This window comes from Cornus florida, unplaced genomic scaffold (assembly GCF_030987335.1).
Source record: "Cornus florida cultivar Cherokee Brave unplaced genomic scaffold, ASM3098733v1 CherokeeBrave_3.0.0_Hap2_Chr06, whole genome shotgun sequence".
NCBI lineage: Eukaryota > Viridiplantae > Streptophyta > Magnoliopsida > Cornales > Cornaceae > Cornus > Cornus florida.
In genome coordinates, this window is record NW_026775576.1 from 87894533 (window position 1) to 87906247 (window position 11715).

The 11715-nt window shown below is 33.7% G+C and overlaps 1 protein-coding gene across 1 annotated transcript; it reads right to left on the bottom strand.

Moving 5' to 3' along the window:
- Nucleotides 1-1198: 1198 nt before the first annotated feature.
- LOC132312634 (F-box/LRR-repeat protein At3g48880) lies at nucleotides 1199-9210 on the bottom strand. Its single transcript, XM_059811077.1, has 3 exons — nucleotides 9079-9210; nucleotides 2790-3185; nucleotides 1199-2133 (listed from the first exon to the last, which is right to left on the bottom strand). The coding sequence occupies exons 2-3, from the start codon at nucleotides 3146-3148 to the stop codon at nucleotides 1575-1577; spliced, it is 918 nt and encodes a 305-aa protein (XP_059667060.1). The 5' UTR covers nucleotides 3149-3185; nucleotides 9079-9210; the 3' UTR covers nucleotides 1199-1574.
- Between the last annotated feature and the right edge of the window lie 2505 nt (nucleotides 9211-11715).

The window sequence follows — 11715 nt, forward strand, 5'->3', positions numbered from 1 at the left end:
CTCTGTTTGGATGGCAGAGTAAGTCATATAAATTTCATTAATAAGAATAAGAAGTTCAATCCAATAATGACACTCCCACCTCATTTTGTTCAAGTGTTTGGACAGAACATATTATATACAGATATTAGTCTCAATTTTATTGTCGTGATTACTTAACTTTCCTATATGATATTTATTTTTATGATTTCTTGTGTCATGAATATATCATATATTAATGAGAAATAAAAGATGTTTATGCTTTGTTGTCACAGTCAAGCAGAGCAAATTTGATTATCTGAAATTTTACAGTAAGTTTTGACAATTTGGTATTAAATAGAAAGAGAGCAATAAGATTAGTCGAGTCAAGTCAAGTAGCCCAATAACAAATAATTCAATTCTCGAGATAGACCTTGGAGAGTGTGATTTCTTTATTCAAAATTTCTAACGTGCTACAAAAGTTTGGAGTCTAGCCACATATAATCAACAAATGAATGCGGATGTTCAAACCAGCAATTCATATCACCAGAAAATTGATAACTATTCAAATCAAATCACCTCATAAATAAAATTGACAAACCAATTACATCATATTAATGCTACCCATCAAACCAGAAAAAACCATTACTCAGGTCCCACTTATGTGGAGTACTTGTGTTCAATACAAATTAAAGAACTCTGGTTTTATCCTGTGCCAGCTCAACAACTTCGTATCAACTATTTTAAATTGTCCACGCAACTTTACATGATTAATTCGTAAGCAATGTATTGTGTTGCGTAAACAGTACAGAACACGAATACAGATCCTGAATCAAAACAAGGATACGAGACTTGTGATGTTATATTACATGAAGTGACTACTCCTAAATTCAAACATACATTAACTTACTCGTCAATCCAAGTTTTTATCCCTTCAAATAATGCAAATTAGAAAAGCATCCATACAATGAGTTCAAGATTACCACCTTGCCTCTTTCTCAATAGACATAGTGAGTAACAATTAGATTTTAATAGACCAACAGGTCAGTGGCTTAGCGGTATCGGGCCCTTACTTCCCAAAGGGAAGTCAGGGGTTCAAGCCTCCAAATAAGCATATGTGCGTGAGTATCAACTATGAAAAAAAAAAAAAAAAAAAAAAAACTAACTAGATTTTAATGCGTAAATAATATTAATTTCTAATGCAAATTGAACAATAAAGGAGAATCCAATCAAAAATCACAAATTTAAGATCCTTGCGGATGCCAGTAATCGTGCCTCTTATTTGTTTATCCATAAAAAGTTGCGCCTTCCCAAACCACCACACACCAAAAAGAAATTCAGACTTTTCTGGTAACAACAGGGAAAGGAGAATTCACTATGTACAACAACAATACAGGCATAACAGCTCTCCCCTAAGAAGCAGCTGCCAGTCCATGACTCCATGGATAAAGTTTAACAAGGAATACAGAACCAACTATATTCACCTGGAAAATAAATATATAGAGAAACAACTATGTTTACAATTCGATAAAGTTTTATTCTGTTTCTTGTGCATGAGTTATACATTCCAATCGGTAAAATGTAATTTACTCCACTAGTACTCTCTCATGATGCAACAGTCAAAGTGCAAGAGATCTCACCTCATCTGCTTTCCAAAATAACTCTCCATATCTGTACCACCTCAAGAGCCCTTCGTCATTTCTAGTACGTTGGCATGCCATGCACGAGTCATCATTGCAAGTTAAAAACTGACGTAAGCGAGAAGCCCTCCTAAGAATAGATTCATCAAGCTCCTTGAAAACTTTTTTGGGTGCAGGAGGTGGAGGGACTTCAATAAGAAGACAATGTGATATGTTGAGCACCTCTAAGTGTTGTAAGCCATCTAAGATTATTATTAGAGCATCTTTCAAGAGCATTGAGCACCGGAGGCTTAAAACCTTCAAGTTCGGCAAGAACGCAGTTAGTGTAGATGCAAATAAAATGTCACAAGGGCCCATGATCTTAAGTTCAGAAAATTTCTTGCAGTTCTTTGAAATTTCTTCCATGAGATATGGAGGATTTGCTATGCTGGGCATTGTTAAAGACTCAAGATCTTCCCACACGCGGATAGCCTTGCATATTCCAGTCTTCTTTATTCGGTTCCAAGCTGGCATAACAAGTCGTTTGAGACGCGGGCACCTGCAACAAAAACAAATAGCAGGTCACTCCTCATGATGCCTACCATTGCATATCTAATAAAGATGCAAAATATATCTGATTCTTTTCTAATCAAAGTGAAGCAAGAAACAGGTTTTTGGTGGTGGTGGTGGTGGTGTTGGTTGTGCGTTTGAGGGATACTCAAATCTATAAACATATATAGAAAGCAGCATATTGCATCTGAGCAGATTCTAGCAGATGCAAAATTTAACTAGTAGGAAATGAATAGAATTAACAAAAGGCCATGACAAATGCCACATCTTAAAAACAGAACCACGTGTTTTCCCAATGGCTGAAATTCCACCTCATCGTATATGAGAACATGTGTAGCAAAGCCGATCCAATTTACAGCCCACCCCATCCTCAATGACTTAATATAAGACAACAGAGAAAAGGCAATTCAGCCCTCTGAAATTTAACATAACTCGGACTTTGACACGGACATCAGAGGTAGACAGTCTTTCAATTAATTCAAAGAGATAATTAAGTCACCTAGGAAAGGCAAACAACATTGACGTCAACCTCAGAAAAGCTCAGTGATTCTTTTTGGAAACACGAGGAGATTGGCAAGATAATCAGAAATCCTGGGAGAATTCATATACATTTAACTTAAAAAATGGGTAACTTATTTAGTGTACCTTTCAGCAGTGTAAGTCAACTGATCGTCGTTGATGTAGAGATTGAAATGTAAGATCAAGGTAAGTATGTTCCCCCTGCTAAGATTTAAAGCAATCTTTAACACCCGGGTTAATGTTTTATCAGACCGACCATCCACATAAACATATGGCTCTAATGGGATCTTAATGAAGTTTGATCTCAACATTGTTAAGTCAAGGGTTTTCCACAGCAGCGGATCACAGCAAGCCAAACGCCATGTGCTACAAACTTGAGCAATGCCAGAAGTCAACTCAAAGATGTCAAAAGACTGGAATATTTTCACCAGAATGTCGATGTCCAGGTCCCCCCATTTCTTACCTATAGTGTCAATATCTTCCATTTCACAAGCTTGACAAAAATCTCCAGTGATTTACTGCCTACATAGATGAGGAAGGCAATCAATATGAAAGTCAACCCACTAATTTCATTACTCAATGTTGAATTTTTGTCATTTAAATTGAGAAACAATAGAAGCTAGCATTTGTAAATAATCTCAGTGTGACTGGATATTTCCAGATTCAGCTTCTTGTCACATAATTAATATGCAAAATTACAAGTAAATTTTTCAATGCTGTTATAAAACGACGACGACATAAATGGTACCTGAAGCCTACACCGGGATCTTATGTATAAATACAAATAAATAAATAAAAATAATTGCCCAAAAGAAAGTATTTTAAAGAATATATATCTATACAAATAAATAAATATAGGTGAATAATCCAACAAAGCTGTTAGCCAGAATGATACAGAAAGTTGGTTGCACACCATCTAATTATCTATTTCCTGAAATTCTGCCGGAAGAATGAGTGAAAATATGCTGCTGGAATTTGCGGGCTTGACCCGAATCATCTCTAACCTAATCAGGTACTAGAAAAGAGTGTGCATGCTTGCACTGTATCAAATTTTTGTCAATTTGATGGTACATAGCTCATTTACATGTCATTCGGACCAACAGACTTTCCTAGACACAACTCTTAATAGATTCCACTAATAAAAAATAACCAAAACTCCACTATGCATAACCCTGTTTATACAAGTAACTTTTTAACTTTACGATCCTAAAACCAGAAACATCACTAGCTCGTGATTTAGATATCCTGTCAAAGTACTCTGCAAAGCTTGAAAGTTGACACCTGTAATGCTTCTTGTCCCCCCGCCATACGGAACAGGATCAGCATATGTGTCCCACAAGAACAAGAATACCCATTACAATAATGCTCCAACGTATATAATATAAAATTTCAAGGATGGAAGGACAAATTATAATGGTTCGATAGTTCTGATGACCTACTCTAAACCAACAGTAAACATTAACATCTTTCAGAAAAATGCAGTTGCTCCAAAATATTCCTTCATCACCATCACCACCACCACCATCATCCTTGCCTTAAGCCCATATGAACGAATTGACCACATGAATTCTCTTTTACTATTCTTTTCTATTACAAGCCATCTTATAAATTATATTTAATTTTTAAAAATCATTTCTATAGGTCTTATATGCGTCCATATCACTTAAGTCTACTTTCTCTTATTTTATCAATAACAGGCATTACTCACAATTTTTCTCTCACTTTCATTAGTAACCCTATCTCTTCTACTCACTTCAAAGTTCAACCATCCAACTTAATATCCTCATTTTATTCTTTTGTTGCACAAAATACTATTAGTCTGTCTCCATTTTGTTCAATCTGATCCAAGTCTACTAACTATATCAATATCTGTCTCTCCATACTTTTGTGTATTGATCTAAATATCAAAAATAGTTAATTTGGATAGTCCTTTGGTTTGAAGCATGATCGTTATATTATTATATCTGGCTCTTTGCTAAATTTCCATTCCAGATATTCTGCTTAATCCTACTAATTTTTAATCCTTTTGATTCTAATCTTTTCTCCACATTTTTTATTAAGTTTTCATTAAAAGTATCCAATAGACTTATCAAAAAAAAAAAGTATCCAATAGCACTATGCCTTTCGCAAATAATATGCACCATGGGAAATCTCTTTGTAAGTTTTTTGTTATTTCAACTAAAACTATTGTAAATGGATATTGGCTAAGTATTAATCTTTGGTACAATCCTATGTTTATAGAAAACTCACTAGTCTACCCTCACCACCTACAGACTCTGGTTTTTGTGTACGCAGGCATATCCTACATAATATTTATCAGCTCTCTATGGATTTGTTTTCGTTGTAGAGTCCACCAAGTTCTATCTCTCAAGACCATATCATATGCTTTTTTCTAATCATAAGGCACCTAAACAAGATCCCCCTTCTTATGATCCCTTATTGTTATCGCGTTGAGCCTTGAGCCCATACCGATTGAGTGGAGCCACCCATTAATCAGTCATTAATTCTGTTTTTATTCTAGGAAATCTATAAGTCACTGAAAAAGTCCATAGAGACAGTAGTAGTTCTAAATTATTTGCATTAGAAGTCATTCTAAATGCATGAAAAAAGTTTTCAAATTAAATGCAAGCACGGGAATTTAGATTTAGTAATAACTACGAAACTGCATTCTATAAGCCTATAAATTATATATATATCAACTATATTCCAATGTTTAAGATTTACATGTGGAATTTTGGAAGTGCAATTTGGCAGATTAGGGAAGTGTGCAAGTGTCTGAAGGAATAATTAATTGCTTTAAGAAGACGCCATGCTTTGAAATCTGTAATTAAATTATGCAAAATTAGTCGTTACACTTTCACTCTCCCCCCTCCCTCCTGCCCTGTATAATACACTCCAAATGCTTCTAACTCACAGTGAGATAGAAGACAACTGAATAATTCCTTGTAAAAATTCTCAATGAAAATACATATACATAAGAAAGCTGCATGGGGAATTGAAATTCAATGTGAATGTTAATCGGGGTTTCGGCTCTGCACTGACGTGGCAAGAAGCAAGAAATATAAAGGAACATGGAACTTTTTCTCTAAGATGAGGTCTAAGTTTCAGCAAAGGAGACAAGAGTAGTGTTTTATTGTTAAGAAAGACTGATAAAGAAAATAATTCAGTGAGATGACAAAAACCTGCTCACATTAAGATTCTTAATTCATTTATTTTAAAAAGTATCACACACTCCACTTTAAGCCTTAATCTTGTACCTTCAACAATCACTAATCAATTTAAGTCACCATTTCTCCTTGATGCCAAATGAATTAACTTGGTCATGCTCCCTCATTATATAAATCAATAAGGGCCATTTTCAGGTTCCCCCAATGTTTCCATTAATATTTTTGGTATATATTCTAGGGCAAATTGCATACCCTCCCCCGCCCCCCCCCCCCTCTTCCTTTGGCACAATACCTCCCTATAAAAAATAAAAATAAAAAAAGGACCTAAAACCCCCCTAAACTATACCCAGGGGGTCTGGCCCTTATGGCAAATGAGATGCCGTTAATGTCTATTTGAAAGTACTAAAATACCCTTATCTGCTGATTTTTAAGAAAATACAAATGACCATCACACCCCACTACTGGATATACTAGCAATTCCATGAGTTGCCTAAACAGATATATTGGAACCCCATCTTCTCTGCCATCGCGAACCCATCTTCTCTCTCATCTCTCATCAACTAGGGCTTGAAGATTTTAGTTACAAAATGGAATAGGGTTTCGCTAAAAAATTTTGATCTCATATGTGACTGTTCTACAAATTGCTCTCTTTTGTTCTCGTTGGAAGACTGAAATTTCCGGCAATTTCACCGGCTTTCAGTCACAAAAATGTCTTCAATCGACTATATGGATCTCATTCTTTGAACCATATACCATATCCTCTGTTCAAATTTTTTATTTTATTTTTTTGATCTGAATTAGTTTTCCTTAAACCAAACTAATTTTAAAAAATAAAAAAGAGTTGTTTTTTGTGCAAATTTCTGTTTTGAATGGAGATATACACACACACACACACACACACACACACATGCATACTGTTTGATGCTAATTTTGTTGATTGTACGAAAACAGATGCAAAAGACTAAACAGTTTAGGCCTCAATTCTCTTGTATTATCCAAAGCTTTTTATAAAAACGTTCGATGTTAAAGATAAGAACTAGCCCGAGTCCACTCACCGATTCTTGAAACAGTGTGCCGATTCCGGCAAAGATGAAGGTTGCTACACTCTTGGCATGGTCAGTATGTAAATAAATCACATACATGCATAGACACACATACACACCCATATATATATATATATATATATATACACATACATATACATTTATACATATACATATAGAAATCTATAAATGCACTCAACCATTCCCTAACACTCCATTTTTTATTGCCATTAAATAAATGAATTAACTGACTCATTAAGCACGAGTTGTACAAATTCATTTATACTACTTACAAAACCGAGGTAGTGGAGGTTAGCTAATGGCAAAGGCCGTGATTAGCTCTCACGCGCCGGCTCTGTACTCGCTTACCGTGATTCAGTTCAATGGCAAATGGGTTTACATATATATATCTATATATACCCAGTGTTTGTGGTGCCAACGGTTGGAAGCGCTTTTTAGCCGTTAGATTGATGATGACTAATTAAAAAAGAGGCATTGTTGCAACAAATCAAATGGTTTAGGGGGCTTTCAGTCTTTTTTTTTGTTTTTGTTTTGTAGGGAGGTACTGTGCCAAAAATTGAAAGTGAATGGTGGGTTTTATGCAATTTGCCCTCTATTCTACCATTCTCAATATATTTAAACATTCTGTTGGAATTGAACATTCCATAGATGAGAATAGATAATCCGTTATGTACTGTACATAAATTTCAGTGGATATAGAATACGACACTGTATTGATACCAAATACCATAGCCCTAGAAAAGCACCATGTCTTCCTGATCAATGCATTCAAGCCCCTTAAGCAAACCATGCTTCCTTAGTCCAGATGCCATGGGCGTCTTAAATAAAATCTGTTTCCCGATTCAAGTACGAGTCTTTCAACTTAGCCACACTTCGGTCCATTCTTTCGTCTCTTACGACAATCTCTACAAACCCTATGAGGAAAAAAGAAAAAAAAAAAAAAAAAAAAAATGTAGACAAAACCCATCTCTCACAAGACTACATATTTTCTAAATTTTTCATTCTCACAAGTCTCAACCAATCACCCCACTAGCTACCTACCTATAAGTCATAGCATACGTTTCTTGTTGGAAAAGAAAACTATACCCCAAGCAATACACTCAAAAAAAGAACTTTTCTAAAGAAAACAACTCTAAAATGGAAACTAAACCACAACAGGAATTTCAAACAATTCCAAAAAGGCTCCACCTTGACTTAAATTACATCAAGCTAAGAACTTGTTTTCATATTATGATTAACCTTGTTGTGCCAGAACTAAATTAGATCAGGCAAAATTTACTCTTAAAAGCAGCTGCAAGCGACAAATGTAATAGATGGCATGTATGGTTAGATATTTGACCTAATAAACTCCCATATCTATATACTATGTACAAAATCAAAGTTTCAAACAAGCTTAAGAATGGCCGCCAAATGTGCAATCTTCTGAGAGTTTCAAATAAAGGAAAATTGGCAAGCAGAAATGCGTGTCTATGCACAATTTTTGTGTGTGGACAGGTCCGAAGAAGAAAGAAACTCGTTTAAAATAGCCATCTATTTGCCATATCATGACCAAGACAATACTTCAACAATGGCCCCAAGAATCAATACATTATTTTATAATTGAGACAAAAGAGATCAAATGAGAAAAAATAAAAATAAAAACTCACAAATGCATAAAGAATACAAGACTTTGTGTGTATGTGCGAATGCGTGCGAAGGAAAGAACCAATGATGGTACAAGAAACCAGAATGATTTTGGTTCGAGTAAAAGAATTATCTTCTCATCTGAGGGAAAACAGAAATGATTTAACTAAGTACTTGCATCATTGCATTTCACATACATTTCTAAGAAAAACATCGACATCCACGCTCAAAGATGTTCTTATTGGCTAACATATACGTAATTGTCAATGTCAGATGAATATAAATTGAAACCACCACCGTGCCCAACTCGAATAAATTATTGAGAAATATCTGAAAATCTGAAATTCAAAATAAACTTTGAAGACCCAATATTTTCTGGGTTTCATTCATTTTAATCATAAATCTATTTTCCGTCCTTTCCGTAACATTCTCAATAGAAATTCGCCTCGATCTGGTCTTCGCTTTCACTCACAAAGACAGAGAGAGACGAACATGTATGTATATATATGTAATTGTACAGAGATACATATATGTGTGTGTGTGTAAGGATTATATACATACCTTGAAGCAGTTCTGGTTGTGGTTCTTTCTTGATCGTTACCTCGATGTGATCTATGAATTCTACGATGGATTTCCCTTTCTAACCGAACTTGTAGTAACTGAGATGAGGAGAGAGAATTGGAATCCAGGAAATTGTAATTTGACTAAAAACCCAATATTTGTTAACGAACTACCTACTAAACCATCACTTTTTAAATTACGTTATTGCCCCAAGTGGACCCCACTGAAGTCTCTCTATTTGCGTTTTTGGTAATGTCTCTTTCAAGTATTTTTCACTTATTTAACCAAAAACAGGAATAAAATTTTGATTTTTATAAAAACAGGAATAATATTTATATGCCTATGTGTCTCATCATACATGCATAACAGGTATATCAGTATTTAATGTATTACTATAACTTTATATAATAATTATTTTAATTAAATGTTGATACAACTCAATTTGTAAATACACCTTTATCGGTTTGCATATGCATATGTCTTATAGGGTGAAAATCACTCCAGTGAAATAGTGAGCTATTTACTCCATTTTGAAATGAGTGGTCCAGAAACGACCACGTCACTCATATTTGTGATGCATAGGAAAATACTGGGATGCACAGTAAGAAAATGTTGGGGTGCAACTTACGAAAAATGTTGGAATGTACTTTTACTTACAAAAATGAAAGAAATGAATTACTGTGTAACTGGAGCTGATCCTTATCCATGTCTTATGATGATAGCTGCATGCGATGAATCTAGAGAACTATGTACAAGTTTACGAAACTTTACACAAGTGTCGAGAGTTATACAATGTCTTGCTATGACAACTATTTATGTAACTATTAGTTTGCGTGCTTACGTGACATGACATACTGTCATTATAAGCTATGCACTTTTATGACATTTGTGTTATATAACCTCTCAAAGCGGGACGTTAGGTTATACATGTTCATATGTTTATATATAGTAGGCATGTGAATTAATATATCCCTTCAATAAAGTAGCATAATCTTTATTTTTCTTTCTTTTTATTATGTTAATTAGCTTTAAATTTTTAATATGCAATAATATCATATATTTATCGAATTATTAGAGATAAAATTTAAAGCAATAAATATCATTTGTTCACACTTTTTAAGTATACAAGGAATTAGTAATAAAGTTTAAAGTATCATTTGGATGGTACAAATAAATTACTTTGAAAAGAAGCAAAGGGGTTACTACTTTATTTTCTTGAAAGCAAACAAATTCTTACTTTTCATACTAAAAAACTTGCTATCTACTTTATTCCTGGTGTGTGATCCTCGATGAATTCGGATCTCCTTGCGTTGAGAGAATTTTGTGCGCATTTTGCGCACATATGTATAGGGCACAGGATTCGAAGGCTATTCTCAATCGCCACCATTCATGTGTGTTTATACAATAATTTATCGTATTTAATACGTAACATATCAGTCGATATGTGATTTTTTTTTTCACGTTCGATATGTGACTCGTATTGATAAATTTACACTAACTTTGTTCGACCGCGATCGTAACTGGTGCTGCGAATTATGATTTGCACATATATATACAAAAATATGTAGAAATGTATACATACATATGTATATTTGTGCACCTATATCACATATTAACTCTTACATATATGTCTCTTTAAAACCTCCCCCAAATATACATACATATGTATGTTTGTGCACCTATATCACATATTAATTCTATTTTCAATTGCATGCACTTGCAAAATGTTTTATGCATGCAGCATGTCTATACATATTCGTACAATTTTATACAATTATATCTTCACTTATATAGTTATACTCACATGTACTTTTACATGTTCATATACATCATTATATGCAATTATGTATACTTTTTGTATATATACACATATAAAAAATACATACCTATAAAATATCAATTTCAAGAATAAATTCACTTTTAAAAGATGGTTGCTAACTGGTACCTTAAGTTTTATCCGGGCAAGGTGTACCTTATTACAAGAATAAATGAGAACAATGTCTTTAGAAATTTGTTCGTTATTTCCAAAAATGAGCAAGTCCAACTTGTATCCATAATTTTCTCTTCAAATTTTGAAAATGTCATGATCCTAAATAAAAGATTGTGGTCTTTTGGCAAAGTCCATCTCAGAATTATTTAAAATGTTTTTTTTTTTTTTTTTTTTTAGAATTCTACAAAAGTTAGTTATGGAGAAAATCAAGGAAGTGCTAAGAATTATACTCACAATGACCAAGAGCTTAAGAAGAAAAAAAAAATTTAAAATAACTCTCTGGACCGCATATAAAATAGTAATTTTTTAAAACCCAATATTTGGTAACACCCGTGGAATAAAGTTTTGCTAGGAGTAATAACTGAACACTAGCATTTTCAGAACTTTAAATTTTTTGGGCAGGAACAGATTCAAACATGTTGATTTTTACCAATATAGTATAAAAAAAAAGAAAAAAACAGATTTTCACACAATATTTAGTTTTATGATTCCTTAATCGAGAGGACGGATGCGTTTAGCCCCAACTATGAATAGATATTTAGTGTGCCTAGTATATTGTGTACCGTACTCATCCGAATCGTAAATATTATATATATTCTTAGACATATATTATATACGTATGATTCAAATAAACTTGATGCACCATA